The 19,505-nt window shown below is 36.7% G+C and overlaps 1 protein-coding gene across 6 annotated transcripts in view; it reads right to left on the minus strand.

Moving 5' to 3' along the window:
* Positions 1 to 3,619: 3,619 nt before the first annotated feature.
* The window catches only part of wdpcp (WD repeat containing planar cell polarity effector), a 78,935-nt gene continuing 63,049 nt past the window's right edge, over positions 3,620 to 19,505 (minus strand). For 2 of the 6 annotated variants that reach the window (XR_010528468.2, XR_010528466.2), the window contains exons 13-17: positions 18,947 to 19,010; positions 12,827 to 12,929; positions 8,422 to 8,512; positions 4,554 to 5,434; positions 3,620 to 4,369 (exon numbers count right to left, since the gene is read on the minus strand). Coding sequence is in view for 3 of the 6 variants with exons in the window: in XM_065255200.2 (XP_065111272.1) it covers positions 4,319 to 4,369; positions 4,554 to 4,582; positions 5,346 to 5,434; positions 8,422 to 8,512; positions 12,827 to 12,929; positions 18,947 to 19,010 (427 nt within the window). In the remaining 3 variants the exon portion in view is untranslated. The remainder of the gene's footprint in view (positions 4,370 to 4,553; positions 5,435 to 8,421; positions 8,513 to 12,826; positions 12,930 to 18,946; positions 19,011 to 19,505) is intronic. The other 4 variants (XM_065255201.2, XM_065255200.2, XM_065255202.2 and 1 more) reach the window with 4 other exon arrangements.

Consider the following 19,505-nt stretch of genomic DNA (forward strand, 5'->3'; position numbering starts at 1 on the left):
AAATTACTATATTTAGCTCCTCCTAAATAAGCAGTTGTCATAAATATGAATATTTTAAATTTACAGGCAGGCAAACTGAATAAACAGTCAAATAGTAGGCTATATTTCTTTAACCCATTTCTGTTGGTCTTTTGAAACGTATAATCGCGTGTTGTGCAAACTGTTAAGGGCCACGGCACCGCAAAATTTCTTAAATATGTATTAACGCATTTGATCGGGTCGTAATTGAATGCACGCGTGATAATTGCTTCCCAGCAGAATCTGCGAGCGCTTTGGAGCACGAGAGCGTTTCGCCGAAATAACCCGGAGCCATCTCGCCTCTTCTGATGCGGTAATGACGTGGGTGGGTCTAGGTTAATGGGTCAAAAGCGGGAGGGAGGCAGCCGTCAGGCACTGGTCCATTAAAGAAATAGCTGAAAAAAACAAGGGCTCAGCAAGGCTTGTTTAGATGAACGTGTTCAAACAGGGAAAGTTTTCTTTTTTCTTATTACGCAGTGTGTTTGAAGAATGTGTTCAGGTAAATTAGTTTATTCTCTGTTTGATGCTACACACGGCTTGTATCATTTAATTTTTTACTTAAAATACGTTTTATGTATTTACTTTAATAAACATAGGCTACAGGAAAACGTTTAAATTATTTTTTTCAGTGTGTTTACATGGACAGAGTGCATAATGTTAATTTAAGTATTTTATTATACGTATGATTTTGGTTAATTCAAAACCAACTGCGTTTTCTATATCGTCAAAAGCATATTCCTATTACGAAAATAATAACCCCTTCGCACGACTTTAATCATCTTCATTGTTTTTGTGAGATAATTATTGATATGTTGGCCCAGCAGCTGAATCAACACCTCGCTCATGAGAACATTGGGTATATTTGTTTAACTACACTCGCATTGAGACGCAACCGCAGCTTAGCGACACTATACATCAACATTAATGGATTTGTACAATTTGCATCAAACAAACATTTGCGTCCTGTCTTACTAGGGAATAATTTGAGGTGCTCGGACACGCCCTCGCGTGGAGCACCTGCTTAAGCCCGAGGGGAGAGAGACAGAATGAACTCTGAAAAATAAAAACGTTTTCAGATGAAACTGCCATGAGATAACAAATTCATAGTTTATACTTTATTTCACAATGTTGATCGTTGTCTATAAACAAGAAACATTTGGCCCGAGATTTTACACGTTTAAGGGGGAACGAATTTTAGGATTTTATATAGGTTTGGCTTTATTTGCAAGGTGTAAGATAACCGATTATCATGTGAACTATTTGATTTAAGTGTGTTTTAATAGATTTTAAGTAATTCATTGGTATAACAGATTTCTGTGAGAAAAACATGATCAAGTTGATAATATTACAAAAAAAGATTTTAAAAGTCAGTAATTTGCATTTAAAACGTTTGTACCCTCCACGTGAATAATAAAATATTTCAACTTGAAATTGATAAAATTATTTCAGGCATTTCAGGAAATTAAATCCTAATTTACTCTGCCGATATTAATCAGTAAGTACAATCATGTAAACAATAATGTAATAATAAATTCGGAATCATTCAAATGTATAAATTATTTACACAAAACGAAAGCAAACTGTTAAAGCTGCTGTGTTTGAAATTTTTAAATGTCCATGAAATAGACTTTTCTCCAAAATTATGGAGATTGCTTTCATTTTGCTGTACAAGGCAATTCACTCCTGCTTTACTAATATGCTCATATGTCCAAATATCAGCTGAGTTGGACGCATCGTGCACATTTGGAACCATATTATTACATGTGAAAACTGTTACAGAGATTACCGGCCAAACACATTAATGGGAAAAGGACGTGTGGTTTACAGAGATGGCCAGTTGCTGACTCTGGTCCTCTCCGAGTTACAGAAACGCTGAGGTTGGGAAAACCAGCAGAGGGATTTATTACTACAGTATTGATGTTGGGGTCTTAGGAACATAACATTATGATGAAGTGTCAGGATGGACACTTGGTATATACTGTATCTCTCAAGCTGACCAAACATAGTTTAAGACAGTAGGCTATAGCCATCTTACAAAACTTTTAATTTTTTCATTATTTGTATTTACTTGTATAAATAATAAATCTTATTGATACAAGTAAATTAACAAATACTTGTATTTGTTCAAATTAGCTAATGCACAGTTAACATGAACAAACAATTAATAATAGTAAGAGATTCATAAATCCTGTATGTTTCTTATTGTTGGTTCAAAGCTACTGCATTAACTTATCTTAATTAATGAGACACTGATTGCAAAATATTACCATAAAATATATGAATTTATATGCTAAATATGTAAATAATTATTGACGACGGGGCGTTGAATTATTCGAAAATAAGGCACACCCAAGGTGGCAGTGCGGCACGACACGAAGCGTTTTTTTTCCAATAAATCAAAAGGGCCGCAGTCAATTATTCGGTTACCACAAACATTGTTGTTATTTTAAGACATTTGTGAGGCAAGGTGTGCGATTTACAAAAAAATATTCAACACCCATGGAACATTTTTCAACCAATCAGAAGCATTTAACAAACCGTGGTATGTGTTTAAATAAGATAACCGGCTGTAACTGATGAATTAGTACAAAGGACCTATTAAATTGTATTTTACGATCCAAGTGTTAGTCGACGAATAATTGATCCTAATAAACGCAATTAAAATAAGAACGGTTATTACTGAGGCGAAAGCAATTTGTCCAGTTGATTTTTTCTCATTTCAGGTGATCAGACTGTGACATCATCTTAGCGTTTAAAAGCCTGAGGCCTTTTGCGCTCTCTTTACAACTGGTGACCTGGCAGACACTGGCACTAGAGAAAACCAGTTTGCCCTCTGCTTGTATAACCATAATTAACTATTAACGTCATTAGCTGTCTATGTGTCGATTTAATGTTGTGGTGTTTGACAGCTGGTTGAATTAATAGTCAAGACGACCCTTAATGCTTTGGGAAACATTCATTTAGCCTTCATTAATTAACAAACCTTAATCAACGCAGTAGATTGTAGCATTTGACAAAAAAATATTGCAATACATATCAAAGTGACCGATAAATAACAGGAAAAAAGAGAATGGAAAATTTGTAATGTAAAAAGTAGTATGCAAATTAAGTCTTGAGTATACACCGAGTTTAAGACTCATCAAAGCGTCTTTATTTTAACTTCCAGGAAACTATATAATACTTAGAAACTCATCATCAGTCCCAATTATGTACCATAAATCTTTTCATCCAAAACATCTTCCTAATTTGACAAGATTACAAGTTTGCCATTCACAGAAAACTGATCCGAGTAATAATCCCATGTTATTAGAAGTTTGTAATCTTTAGTATAATCTGTTGAAAGCGGTCTGAAATACTGGCAAACAATCTATGACTGGAGGCCAGGCTCATTTAAAAGAAATTAAAATAAGACAAATTGCTGATAAAAAAGTATTTATTTATATTATATTATATTATATTATATTATATTATATTATATTATATTATATATATATATATATATATATATATATATATATATATATATATATATATATACATTTTTTTATTTTTATGTATATTTATATATCTGTACATTTAAAAAAAAAAGAAAATCCTCTTAGAATGCAGAGTAAATAGATTACAATATACAGTGAGGGATTATGGAAGGCTGGGTGCTGTCAGATTAAGTTCGGCGAGCAGGCCGGCGACAGTTCTGACACGGCCGCTGTGCATGAAGACTGTGGGGGAAACATCAGCTTTCTCTTTAAAGGCACGCTGTGTATCCCCTCTGCATTTTTTCTGCATGTAATCTCATACACCAATAGGTGGAGAATATAACCAGCCAAGCCAACAACCCAATACAAGCCGTTGATCCTGTGATCAAGGACCACTATGCTAGTCTACTTCTATGAAAGTTAGGCGTTGGGTTTTTACAAAAAAAGCCATTTTATAAACACTTGTAAACAGACCTGAATCACACACCCTGAGATATCCAACCTGATAGTGTGATAGTGACTGACACTTGAGCCACAAAGGATAGGAAACTATTTATAATAGAAAGATGAATAACTGTGGAAAAGCAGGTTTAAACACTTTTCAATCTCAAATCCACAAACAGGACTTCACAACCTTTTTTCCAAAATAACGTGACAGAATTTATTTACAAGCAATGTAACAAGATAAAAGGTTGACAGGAAAAAAGAAATAGCAAAAATATTTGTATTTAAAAGTACATTAACACATTCAATGACATATTTTTAGAGGTAGAATATATATTGTAATATTTAAAAATGTATAATTATTTATTCTTTAAAAATATTCAAACTAAACCAAAATGAATAACTTTGAGTTTCCCACTCCCCTCAGAGGCCTGTAAGTCACAAGAAAAGAATAATAAATCATTAGCAGTACTTTCAACTTAACTATAGCCTACAGCCAAGAATTAAAAAAACATTCTGCTCAACAGTAGGTACTCTATAATAATAATAATAATAATAAGATAGAATTTTTTTGCTGTACCAAAATAAGTAAATCAAATGTATGTATAACATTACCTGAGTATCCTGGTTAACAAGACTGAATTCTATAAAGATAAATAATAATAATAAAGAAACGAACGCACACAACATCACAAATGAGAAATATTTCTGAGACTTTAACATATCTTTAAGTCTAGCTCTGTGATCCACTGCACCACACCTGAATCAGGTGATCAAACCTCAAGTACCACTAGCTCAATATTTAACGTGTGTGTGTGTGTGTGTGTGTGTGTGTGTGTGTGTGTGTGTGTGTGTGTGTGTGTGTGTGTGTGTGTATTTGGGTGGGTGGAAGTGTTCAAGTATCAAAACCCCGCATCCTCTGCAGCTTTACTGGAGGAGGGTATCTGCATGCTACATTATGATGGTGCTATTAGCATTCAGGATTATGCATGTATTAAAATTCTGATGTAAATGCCTGTAATAGCCTACAGTCTGCACTGTCCAATAAATATGTATGGGAAAAAGTTTAATTATTCTGCGGCCAGAAAAGACTAAAACATTTGTGTTTTAGGATGATTAGCTAAGTACAATACAAGCAGAAAAAAGGCAGTCAAGTTGAACCTATTTTTAAAAGGGCAAAACAGAGGGACAGATATTACTCTCAGGGTGTTAATAAAGGAATTATCTATAGCATTTGGAGTCTATGCAAAACACACATTCACTATAAATTATATTCAGAATAATTCGCAGGAAATTACTGTAAAACATGCTGTACACCCTGATTCAAAATATTGAGGACAATAAAGTAAAGTGAGTTAAGTGGATTATAATTCGCTAAATGTAACACTATGCATGACACATACACACCTGTGTTTCTCCAAGGCCAGGTGTGATGACTTGTTAGGATGTTCGAAAGGTCATCTTGAGTCTCTGAGGTTGACATTTCTCTATTCCTACTGCAGGAAAAGAGATCGTTTTACATTATTTCATACATAAAAACAAAACATGCACTTGTGCTCAAGGATATGTAAGGCATTACCACCATACAGTATATCAATGTGTACTACTGCAGTCAGATCTCTTTCATACACACACACACACAGAACATCGAGTCCAACCCTCAGCGAAAAGAGGCTGCATGTGGGAGTAAGGCCTTTCCCGGGGATTCATGGGTATTCGTAAACACAAATCACTGGCACCAATGCACCGTACCATTAAATGAAACGAGAGAGACTCGTGAATGTTATCAGTCACATTGTGGGCTGAGCGATTACGTTTTTTCGGCGTGTGACTGGCGATGGAGACGGAAGCAATTTTTGTTGCCTTTAGTGATGCACAGTGCTTACAAGGAATGGAGAGAAAAAGAGAAAAACAGGCCTACGGGGTGCAGCCCACACCAAACAACTAACTGAACAAACAAATACACGGCTATGCATATGTACTGATTCACTCAGATTCAGAGCCCAAGAACCGGGTTGAAAAGGAGAGTGTCTCTATGAGTGTGTACGATATAAATTAAAGGATGTGTATGTAAACAGATATGTCAGTGAATAAGACAGAAAACCGTTGGGATGTTTCCAGATATCCGCCCTCTTTGCCTCTCTCCGCGTGCTGTGCTGGATTTAGTACTGATGGTGATGCTACCAAGTCATTGTGCCCCTTCTCTCGATCTCTTTTTCTCTGCCAGCACAATACAGGAATAAAGCTCGACTCAGTGTCTCTAAGCCTTATTGGCTCGGCATAAGAAACAATAAAACTTCATCAGAGACCAGATTAGTGTGGCTAAACAGAATAAAAAACAAACAAAAAAGGGAAAAATGAGATGAGGATTTCCTCTCTCATTGCTAACATTTATCTGGGTGGAAGCATCTCTCGCTCTCTCACGTCTCGCACGTGGTCGAATAGCAGCATAGGCCTGTAAAGTGGGATTCAGGCTGCCAAATTACCCAGAACTTCTTATTTTATGTTTTAAAAAGCCTTTAATCCCAGCCCATCCTCTTTGGGCTGTCCGCTCAGAACTGGCTGAGGAGAGAAGGATTTGAAGAAGACAGAGTGAGCTTAGGAGCGAAAGAAAGCATCACTGGAGTCAATGGCAGCTACGTCAGCAGCAATGGAAGGACAGAGAGGATAAGACAATAAAAACAATCCTCATGTAACACACACAAATCCAATTCACACTCTCACTGTGATGCCATGGGCAAACTGGGGTGAACTAAAGCCAAATATGTTTTAGAGTTAAGGTCATACGGTCATTTGCATTATCAAAGATTTTATTGGAATTTTTTTTACATTTATGCATTTGGCAGACACTTATATCCAAACAATTTTTACCTTGTACCTTGTATATGTGTTCCTGGGTTCGATCCCATGACCTTCTGCACTGTTTACCCAATGCACTACCAACTGTGCTATACAGGAGCAGTGCTTTTTTATCCACAGTTCCACTTTTTTATAGATATATTTCAATTTAATTTATCTATGCATCGCTTTAGTTCATGCTAACATTTTTTAACTTTTTGTTTTAGTTTATGATAATAAAGTTTACGATAATTACTAGAGTGCATGCTTGTTATACACTCACCTAAATGATTAGGAACACCATACTAATACTGTGTTTAACCCCCTTTCGCCTTCAGAACTGCCTTAATTCTATGTGGATTCAACAAGGTGCTGAAAGCATTCTTTAAAAATGTTGGCCCATATTGATAGGATAGCATCTTGCAGTTGATGGAGATTTGTGGGATAGACATCCAGGGCACGAAGCTCCCGTTCCACGACATCCCAAAGATGTTCTATTGGGTTGAGATCTGGTGACTGTGGGGGCCATTTTAGTACAGTGAACGCATTGTTATGTTCAAGAAACCAATTTGAAATTATTCAAGCTTTGTGACATGGTGCATTATCCTGCTGGAAGTAGCCATCAGAGGATGGGTACATGGTGGTTATAAAGGGATGGACATGGTCAGAAACAATGCTCAGGTAAGCCGTGGCATTTAAACAATGCCCAATTGGCACTAAGGGGACTAAAGTGTGCAAAGAAAACATCCCCACACCATTACACCACCACGACCAGCCTGCACAGTGGTAACAAGGCATGATGGATCCATGTTCTCATTCTGTTTACGCCAAATTCTGACTTTACCATTTGAATGTCTCTACAAAAATCGAGACTCATCAGACCAGGCAACATTTTTCCAGTCTTCAACTGTCCAATTTTGGTGAGGTCGTGCAAGTTGTAGCCTCTTTTTCCAATTTGTAGTGGAGATGAGTGGTACCTGGTGGGGTCTTCTGCTGTTGTAGACCATCCGCCTCAAGGTTGTGCGTGTTGTGGCTTTACTAATGCTTTGCTGCATACCTAGGTTGTAACGAATGGTTATTTCAGTCAAAGTTGCTCTTCTATCAGCTTAAATCAGTTGGCCCATTCTCCTCTGACCTCTAGCATCAACAAGGCATTTTCGCCCACAGGACTGCCGCATACTGGAAAGTTTTTCATTTTCACACCATTCTTTGTAAACCCTAGAAATGGTTTTGCATGAAATCCAAGTAACTGAGCAGATTGTGAAATACTCAGACCGGCCCGTGTGGCACCAACAACCATGTCACGCTCAAAATTGCTCAAATCACCTTTTTTTCCCATTCTGACATTTAGTTTGGAGTTCAGGAGATTGTCTTGACCAGGACCACACCCCTAAATGCATTGAAGCTATTGCTATGTGATTGGTTGATTAGATAACTGCATTAATAAGAAATTGAACAGGCATTCCTAATAATCCTTTAGGTGAGTGTATTTACTGTACATGATGAACTAAACAAGGATACTAATAGCACTTACTCTGACCTGCATTACAGGAAATGAAATAAGTAATGAAGATAACAACTTACTCTGAATCTACACAGTAAAACTGTAAGAAAATAAAACACACAAACAAAAGTGCACACACACCTTGAGTGTTTCGGGGCAGATGCATCTTTTTCGCTCCTGGCTGGTGGTAGTTTAACTCCACTACGGCTTTCATATGTTGACAGACCTTCATCTAAAATCACACAAGCCCAGAGGGAAACAATTTAACATGTAGAATCTTTGAAATCTAGAAGCTTTTTGTATGAGAAAGAGATAACATGACAACGTATAACTGGAATGTGTATTACATGGACAACTTATTTACAGCTTTCCCAGACAGAGACAGAGAGGGTTACATATAACAACACTGTAAGTGAGACTTGATCTTAGTGAACACCCTACAGCACAGCTGTGTGTGTCTTGTGAACTTTAAGATGATCCGTCCTATGCACTCATCCTAGAGTCTCTTTTACAATTGGCTCTCTCACCAAATCAACACAGTTTTAACAAAGCAACAGTGGACCCTGCTGAAAAAAACAATAAAACCATTACAGAAAATTCTAATGGTTTTATTGGGAATATTATTGGTTCTAATGGAATATGGCTCAAAACACACTACAGTGTATTGGTTTTTGTTGGTCTCTAATGGTATGCATTGGTTTTATGTATTGGTTCTAATGGAATATGGCCCAAAACACACTACAGTGTAGTGGTTTTATTGGTAAAAGCTAATGGTTCCTATTGGTATTTTAATGGAAACCATTAGAATTTTCTGTAATGGTTTTATTGTTTTTTCAGCAGGGGAAGAATGGGAAGACAGAGAGACACAGAGCGAGCAAGACAGAGAGATTCTGCTAGAAAGAACATAACGCATTTTGAACAATTGAAACCTTTTTCAGTAAAAAAATTTTATTTGAGCTTTTAATTATTTATACTTTAGAGTCCTGGGCCGGGTTTCCCGATAACGATTGAACTTAGCTCTTAAGAGCGCTTTCTACGAGCTACTTAACGAACATTCGCAGCTGGGTTTTAAGTGCTACTTACGAGTCGCTATCCGTTTGTCAAGTGCTGAAATGTCACCTATAGAATGACTCGAATTTGTAGCAGATGCTTGTTTAGGCTAATGATCTTCAGCTGATGTGCACCAATGTTTTTTTATAATATTTTTCATTATTGTTTGATGACTAAATACTGTATTATAAAATGTAGTCATTAAACAATTATTTGTTTAAAATTATTAAAATGTTTTAATAATTTGTGCATAATGAAATATTCTTTTCCGTATGTAGTTAGGACTCGTCCCACTGCGAAATGCCTTCTGCATTTTATGTAATAGGTTAGATTATTATTTGTTTTTATTATCTATGTTTATTTATTATTAGATTAAATAAAATTATTTATTGTAGATTAATTATAAAAGCAATTTGTAGGAACCATTTTTCAATTTGCTAATACCAACTTTTACCAGAATTTACCAAATATGTTTTCCTTCTTTATTAATTTATGTTAGTAATTTAAATTTCTCATTTTAATTTTAAATATATTATATTAAAGTAATTTAAACAAATAAACAAAGAAGAACCCAATAAATAAATATACATTTAAAACATTACATTATCGTCATTGCAGGAGTGCAGTTTTCTGGTTGTCCTGCAGGTGACCTTGTAACTCTGTTGTCTTACGATGCACTTATGAATGAACGATTACTCCAGAGCACTCGTAGATCTACGATGATTTTCAAGTGCTACTTTAGTTACGAAGCTTTTGGGAAACGGCCCGCAATTTTAAGATGATTCGTACGATCGTTTTTACGATCAACTTAGCCTTACGATGCTTTTGGGAAACCCGGCCCTGTTTTGTGCTGGCGTCGACTTGGTGGCACATCTGTTTTGCGCCTACGTGAGATGAGATAACTTTCCGTTCCAGCAGGTGGCAGTAGTCGGAATTCATTTCAACAGAGACTTATGTCTTATAAAGCATATTTTTTAATTCTCACTCAACTTTGTAGTTTGCTTGCTTTTTTCAGTTTCATTTTTCTTGTCCATTGGTCGGCACAACAAGCCCTACAACATGCCCGACAGTCGACCGTCGGCTTGGTGTGAACTATAACACTATTCTGTATGTACGGCCTCTAAAACAGACTGACAAATGTGAAAATAGATTTTGGGGTACTGTAAACTAATGAAAGTGTCTAATATTTACGAAAACTACAGTACTATTTTATTTTGCAAATATAAAGTCACTTTTGAATTTCTTATGCGTGTGTATCCTTCAGAGTCATGGATGTCTAACAGTGTGAGACTCTCGCTTCAGGCTGGCCAAATGTAAACAAGACACCTCTTTTTTTTTAAGCACAGCACAATGCTGAATGCTGCTGATCTCATTTCCCATTTCTGATCTTCTGCACTGCCATATAAAATTTCCTTAAAATATTCCCCCTGTTTCACAATAATCCCTACATACAAACACACATATAATATCATCACCTGTAAAGTCATTGACTGAAAATCTAATAGAGAGCAGACACAGAGAAAAGGAGAAAGAGAGTGAGAGAAAGAGAGAGAGAGAGAGAGAGAGAGAGAGAGAGAGAGAGAGAGAGAGAGAGAGAGAGAGAGAGAGAGAGAGAGAGAGAGAGAGAGAGAGAGAGAGAAAGAAAGAGCATCTTGTATTATAAGAAATCTCAGGCAATGATTTCTAATTGAAACATTAACTATTAACACCGGTAAAATGCCCCCAAACAGACTATTTTGCCCATCTGTTCCTCTCACATTCACACTCTTAAGCACTTCCTTCCAAGGTTGAGGTCTGCTCGGGGTGAGAGAGCAGGGAAACCATCAAGGACATAATTAAGAGGCTTATGGGTAGACAGGGTTGGAAACACACACACACATTCAAGTTTTCACCCCCTTATTAGAAGCTAAACACCTCCCTTGTCTCATCTGTACACCTGTTAGCCAAACCACTTCTGTCCGTCCCTCATCTCCCTCTCGCTTCTGTTTATTCTTACTGCTTTAAATCATTTAAATGTCTGCCTCGAACATGTTCCTTGAACACTGATGATGAATAGGACGCAAGACATTCATACACAGGGCGTCAGGAAACAGAATATCAGAGCTGAGGTCAATGCACTTTAAACCCTTTCTATTCAGCCAACTAACAATGTGAATACATCAAACTCTACTTTCGATCTGCACGTGGCGCGCAAAACCCTTCAAAAAGTAAAATATAATTACATCATAGAATTAAACATTACGAAACCTAATGCTTTTCTTAATTTCCCCAGTGGTGCCACTGTCTCAGTCGCGCATGCCTTACGTCACATCAAAAAAGACTCACAGGACTAAAAATGAAATTAACTGTGCGTGTGTTACGAACGCTGAGCTACAGTAAATTCTACAGTGATAGAATTCTCTTGTGACACAGCCAAAATGTTTTGTTCGGCCTTTTGAAGCTGAATTGTTAAATTTTTAATACTAAAATGTTTTTTTTGTATATCCCAGCTTAATATGCACAACTATAAATGAGCCGATTAATCTGATAAGTGTAAACACTGTGGATCTCTTTGCCTGAGCACTGTGATCATCCCCAAGCATTCATTGGCTCGACCAATGGTGTTAAAGTGCACCTGTTTCATTGCTAAAAAACTATGTTATTTTGTGTATTTGATGTAATACAATATCTTTGCATGGTTTATGGTTAATAACACATTATTTTCCACATACCATACATTGATGGAGCTCCAGATATACTGTCTTCATGAAACGCACTGATTTTGTACAAAACTCATCGATTTGAAAAGCACTGTGTCCCTGATTGGCCAGCTAATCTGCATGTTGTGACTGGCCTGAATACCTCTGACGTCAACCGGAAATGTGATGCACCCTACCATGTTTGAAAGATTGGCGCACAATGCAGTGCTAACAGGAGTTAACTTACAGGCTGAGAGGAAGCGAGAGAAATTATGATAATGTCGGTCTTGTCTACATCAAAAAGCCTAGGAAGTAAACTGTTGCCTACAATCTGTGTGCAAGAAAATTGATTTACGTTGGAGACGATAACTCGTGTCATCGTTTACTTTGGTGTATGTAGCTTTTGCTATCGACAACATGTACTAATACACACTTACACACCAAACAAAATGTACAATCGTGAATCGGACCATGGGAGATCTTTAATGGAAAGCAAGACTATATATTTAGCTGACCTATAGGGTAGGGTCGGACTGAATTTTTGGCCAGCATGATTTTGTACAAAAAGGTCTTCTGTATCTTATTCTCTGCTTTCAGATCAGTCTAAAATAGAGCTTTGTTTATGTCACAGTGGGCCTGTGTTTAGGAATTCATGCAAAAACATAAACATGCGTTTAAAACATATATTGTTACATTTTAGAATGAACTGAAGGAAAAAACGATTATAAGGCAAGATATGCTATAAATATTTTTACCCAACAGCAAGTTGATTTTGGTGCATTTTATTGTGTCTCTTGTTACTTGAATAATTCTCTTACCTGGTGCTGATGTTTGTGCCTCCGCGTCTATTTCATTAGCCTTCTTCTTGGCTACAGCAGCTAACACAAGCTCTCCCTTATCTGTTGCCACGTAATGGAGGTCCTTTGAAGGTAAAGCAGAAGAGCAGAGCAATCTAAAATTAATCTCAGCTCACATGACAATACTTCAGTTTTTTCCACTTTTTCATTTTTGTGTGGAGCGCAAAGAGAGGCAGGGCGAGCGGGACAGAGAGAGAAACAGAATAGATTAAATAACCTGTTTGAAGTTTCAGAAGGAAAAAACTCAGATGAAAGTATTAAACTTTCGAAAATCAGTCTCGCTCATTTGTTCAGTTGCCTTTATGTTGCTTTTCTGTTTCTCCCTCAACTCTGACTGGATACAATCATACTGGTTTAAAAAAGCACAGAAATGTTGTGAAAGGCAAGTGTCACCTTTAAAAAAGATGAAAATGATGCTCTTTCAGTTGGAAAAGGGTTTGAATTAGTCATTACGAGCAAGTGGGTCCACACACACACTCGCATGCACTCATACTATCACTTTTGCTCTTTCTATTTCTTAAATACAGCCCTCTTATCTTGCTGAATAGGTTATAATGTATCTATTATAGAGTATCATGCACTCAAAGAAACCTCCATTAACCCATAAACATGCTTTAAAATGCCAATCCAACAGTCCCAACAAAATCCAAGATCCAAGACTAAGAAATAAAATAATATGTCAAGAATTTGCTCAAAGAACATCTACTCATGAATGATAATATGTGCTTTTTTGACCTGAACCTTTGGTACATTAAACTAAAAGTCTACAAAGAGGTACAAAACTATCATAAAACTAGTTTATAAGCAGGTCAGTTCCAACTAATGGAATACTTTAAACCGCAAATTATGATATTTAGCTTTTATAGTCGGGTCCAATACCAAAACTTTTTTCAATTGTATTGTTAAATCAATATAATACACAAAGTTCTGTCAACAGAACGGTGTTTCTGTTGAGAAGATCCTCAGATGTTTAAACACAATCTATGAACTCAATAATACAACTGACAAACTATTTGACCATCTCAGATGAGCCCATTCATGGGTAAATTAAAGTGAAAGTTGGGAGAGAAGCTCAGTGCTGACTCTAAAATAATAAGATCCTCTCTCTTTCTCCGGTTAAACGCTAAACCTATCCTTCCGCTTCAGGAACATCAGTCAGAGCTGCAGTGAGATGCAGAGAGGCTGAATGCAGCACAGTCGGACCTGCAGAGCACTAATGCCTGTATTGTCAACCAGCCTCTGCAAGTCTTATCAGATGAGGGGGGGGGGGGGGTAAGAATGACTTACAAACATCAAACAGGACTTGATTTAGCAACTTCAGAGGCTCAGGGATGAGAGCCAATAACCTCATGATTTGAACAAAGAACTGAAATTCTTCATTTCAAACATACCGATCTACTATGGGCATAACCTTTAAGTGGCTGAGTTTAATTTAAGAATGTCTAAATCTCGCTAACTACCTCTATAATAGGAACAATTAAACAATTTCTCTTACTTTCTATCCATCCGTCTCTAAGTATATACATTTAAGGCTCAATAAAACGTAATGCTCCCAAACCAGAAAAACATAAATCAATAAAAAAAAGAAAAAAAGAGAGGGAATCCAGACGTCTAAGAGGGATAACAATAAATCTGTACATAAATCAGATATTATACTGTAGCTCTTATTCAGCACAGCTTACACAGGACACAGAATCCACTCTAATCTTATTTAAGAGCTTTAAGGGCTCAAATGCAGATAAACAGCCTTTTAGTGTTATTTCTGACTAGAGAGGCATATTGACAGAGAATAAACAGCTGGTCCAGTGATGGTGTTTGATATTCACATCATAACAGAAAATAGTTTGAAATTTACATGGACCAGTAGAGCAGAGAGACAGATAGAGAGAGAGAAGGGAAGATAGAGAGAGAGGGATAGAGGAGAGGGGGAGAAAGAAAGAGAGAAAGAGAGAGAGTGAGAGAGAGAGCAAACCTATGGCATGCAGAATTGTCAGGCATTGCTTTGGCATTCATACATTTACACGCCTAAACAATTCTTGTGGATCACACCTGTAATCCAGCTGAGTGTTTGTAAGACCTTCACACATCTGATAACACAGCTTCAGAGTTCATTATTAGTCTCTACAAAGAAACAGGCTAATATCAGCTCACTGTCTTATAAACATAAAACTATTCAGCAAATGCCCCATTAACCAACTAAGCAAGCGTGTAAATTAACCATCACAAACATGTGAGAGATAATGTATAGTCAGCTGGTAATTATTCCAAACTAAATGTATAATGTGATCAAGACGACAATGGAAATTAAAAAAAGAATAAAATGGATGTGAAATACTAATCTAAATTAAATACTCCTATATTTCAACTGGTAGAGGACTGCCCTAAAGTCCAATTTATACTTCAGGGTCATTTGGCCTATGGAATAGACTAACGTGCACCTCTTCAAAAATGCAACAACGCATCAGTTCTACTAAACCCCCTCCCGTCAGGTCAAAAAAATGTCCTCATATGCATTTCCGCTTGTGTTGTGACTGTAAAAACAAAGATGAACAAAGTTGAGGAGCTATAACAACACAAGCAGGCAAAAACAGCTATTTAACTCCATCACTGATGATGGTTCTCAAACACAAAGCTGCTTCTTCTTTGGCTTTTGCCTTGTTACTGCAATATGCCCATGAACATTGCCTACTAGCAATCTGGATGTGTAAAACTGACAGGTAGAGTAAGGCGTAAAGGCTATGATGTAGGTCAGGGGTCTTCAACTACTCTTCTTCAAGGGCCAGATTTAAAAAATGTAAATATGATGGGAGCCAAACTTTTACCCCTATTTTTTACTTATTATAAATATTATTATTATGAAATATGTAATAACATATGTTGTTTTGTTACTTTGTGTTATAGGTCATACATTAGAAAACAGGCATTTTCAAAAAAAGATGCATACGCATTTTGCCTTTTAATAACTGAAAACGCATATTTTTTTTTGTGATCAATATTTTTATTTATTTATGGAAATTTATCCAAACTATATACAACAGATGCCATGATTACTGCCACACATAGTGTGTACATGTAACGTCCAGAAATAGACAAATGTACGGGTTAAGTAGTACAGAGATGAAAATCGTATAAAACAATATAGAGTAGGAAATTAAGATCAAAGCCCTTACAGTCATTAAAAATGGTATCAGCGTTTCAATTTGTCCAATAGGATTTCTGCCATTTCTTCCCAGCTTCCGATTGAAAACGCATATTTTTTTAATATTTTAAATATTAATAATATTTTTTAATGGCATTTTAACATTGCAAGAGCCAAATTTTAATAGTTCAACTATGAACACTGCATTAAATTTTTGTATAGCACTAACTGTAATGCTTAAACTTCTTTCTGTTTATAACTGTTTAACTTTTATAAATTGTTACATTTCAAGTATTCACAACATATATCCAGTATTCCCCTAATGGCTAAAATTGCACTTCATGTTTTCTTTTTTAATATTTTAAAGATATATAGGCTACACCGCCTTTCCTTTGTACCATATATTCGGATGCGACTGTCGGAATTCGCCCCCTAGTGGCAGATGTAATATCATTTGAGTTTAATTGTAAATCCTTGTCAACATGGGAGAGAAGCTCATTCCAGTGCAGGACCATCTATGAATATATTTATAGTTAATATTCTTATCAGTAATCAATTGTTTTTAAAGGATTCAAGTGTTACTGATAAAGTTAAACAAAAAAACGATGAATAATTTTCACCTTGCACACAGTGTTTTGATTAGAACCCACTGAAATACACGACTCCTGGTTGGCTTGTCACATACGTTGTAGTCGCACAAGTTTATTTTTCGGCCATCATTTGTCATGTACAGTGGAAAGGCAAAAGTAACTGCTAATTTTAAATCAAGACAACAGTGACCGGCGGGCCAGATAAAGATGATTGGAGGGCTGAATTTGGCCTGCGGGCCGCCAGTTGACTAGCTCTGATGTAGGTCCTACACAGAACGATAAATGTTGTAAGTCACTTTGTATTAAACCATCTGCTTTTACAGTTTTACAAATAAACAGTTTAGCAGACACTGTGCCAAATGGATATAATGGTAGAAATGACCAAATGCTGCAACTGACCAATCACAATAAAGTATTTCAGAGAGCCATGTAATAAAACCTAATTAATTAATCAGCAGATTAAAAAAAGAGCACATGAATATAAAAAGGCAAACTCATGGGCTCAATTCATTATCACCAACATTATCAGGGTTCACATCACAGGATAATTACAACTATAGCATGTTAAAATTATGCAAAACACTTCAGCAAACGAGCGTGGAGCCCTCCCTCCCTTCCTCTCTACCCCTTTCTGTGACTCCAACCCCTCCAATTTCTTCCAACACCAAAGTGCTTCACTTCACAAAAGGCTCCTTACAAAAGAAAAGAAAGAGAAATTCTTTTGGTGCTCTATTGTTGATTTGGAGACAATGAGACTCGAGTCTGGCTCATACTGGGGGCTCTTACATGGGGCTCTGTCCGTTTTGTTTCAGTTGACCTCTGTGACATGGAGGGGACCAGATCAGATGGAGCAAGGACCCCCGCTCGTTCTCTGCCTTTCTCCTTTCTTTCTTTCTCTCCCTCTCTCCTGTGGGTGGTTTAATTTAACTTCTGCGGCTAATTAGCCAAGAGCCAAAACCACGGGGTGAAACGCCACTGCCTTTAGTGAACTCTCTCTTTCTCTCTTTTACCTTGTCTTTGTCGATTCAGAAGACTGATATTCATGGGGTCATTCATAATTTGCCACTTTCGTCCTCTTTTTTCTGGTTCCTTTCTGCCTTTTTACTTTTCCCACTGCATGTCCAAGAATAACAGATCCAGGTTTCCTTTGCTCTCTCTCCCTCCTCCCTCTCTTCTCTGCCCTTTCAGCTGTGTGGCTCGAGCTCCACCTTTTCACTTGGGGCCCTCAGCAGCAGCACTTAGTGGGGAATGAATTGGAACGAGTGCGATTGGCGTGAAAGGAGGGAGAGAGAGAAACTGCATGAAAAAGGAGAGAGAGAGGGAGAAATTGCGACCGGTGTGAACGCTAATAGGGAAGGTGTCACTCGGTCATGGAGAGAAGAGGCCTAGAAAAGGGGTCAGAGAGAAAAGATAGCGTACCAGCCACGAGAGCTGTGAAAGAGTTCCTCGCTTGCCACCCTATCCTCCGCCTCCCTCTCTTAGCAACTGTTGCTCTCTGAACTTTTTGGGATTCATGTTATGTAGGAGAAAGGGGAAGTGACCATGGCCAGGGGCCTCAGACTGTGAGCTGCACCTGCCCATTGCCTTTTAAGGGGCAAAACGAATAGAAACCAAACTTTCTGTTAATGCATAATATTCCCATAACTGCACTATTTTCATTATTAAGGTCATAAAAACTCTGTGTAATTTTATATTTTTCTATATATATATATTTATTTTGTCATTGATCATTAAAAATTAAAATGTTAAAAAAAGTTGTGCCTTATAACAATGGAGACTATTAAATCAATTATATCATTAAACTAATTAAAATCTAATTTTCGTTTGCTTTGAATGAAAATTATATTTATTACAATTATGTTTAATTAACTTCACACAGTGTCCCCAAATGTATGAATTTTATTGCAAAAGATACCGAATCAAGTGGAAACATGATGCTAGACATTTATTAGTTTCAATGTAATGTTTAGTGGATTGAAGTTTAAGTTTAGTGGTTTGAAGTTGACACAGGTATCCTAGAAGAGTAACCATATCGTTTCTAACTTATGACTAAGTCTTTTTTCCTTTATTGACTTATGAGGGTTTTTGTGTGTGTGTGTGTGTGTGTGTTGTGTGTGTGTGTGTGTGTGTGTGTGTGTGTGTGTGTGTGTGTGTGTGTGTGTGTGTGTGTGTGTGTGTGTGTGTGTGTGTGTGTGTGTGTGTGTGCTAGTGCATGTGTTCTGTGTTTGTGCTAATTTGTCACTTGGTTTGATAGTTTGCCATCTAACAAAATGACATTCATATGGTGTTCAAATATACCACTTATTCAAATGCCACTGTATTTGCCACTCTAGGCCGAATGTGTGTCCTCACCATAAACAGATCTCTGGCCCCAATATCTACTGCCAACAGGAAGGCTTTTTCGAACCGCTGATGTCTGTAAAAGAGAAAACACACTTTTGACACCCCAGAGATTACACAACCATGTCTAAACAAATTATTTCTATTAATTATTAATGAGCAATGTGACTGAATGGTGTTTTTTTAATTGAAAGGGACACATGAAACCTTTTCTATCAGCAACACACTCACCGCCACATGCCGCAGGTGTAAAGGTGTAAAAGAACAAAAAGCTAGGTGTAAAAATAACTAAGTGTGTATGTAGACGGTCAAATCAAGTGAAATTTTTTATAGCTCTTGTTTCATTGCTATAAAACAGCTTTAACAAGAGTATTTATAATAGAATATAAAGTTTTATTATAATATTTCTTTTTTTTATTGTGTATTTGGTGTAATTCAATGTGTTTACACGGTTTAAGGTTAAAAAACATTATTTTTCACATAGCGTACATTATTGTCTTCTATGGCCCGCCTTTCTGAAACATAATGAATTTTTAATTTTTACGAAGATCATTGTTTTAAAAAATGTGGT

This window comes from Paramisgurnus dabryanus, chromosome 17, assembly GCF_030506205.2.
Source record: "Paramisgurnus dabryanus chromosome 17, PD_genome_1.1, whole genome shotgun sequence".
NCBI classification, from domain to species: Eukaryota; Metazoa; Chordata; class Actinopteri; order Cypriniformes; family Cobitidae; genus Paramisgurnus; species Paramisgurnus dabryanus.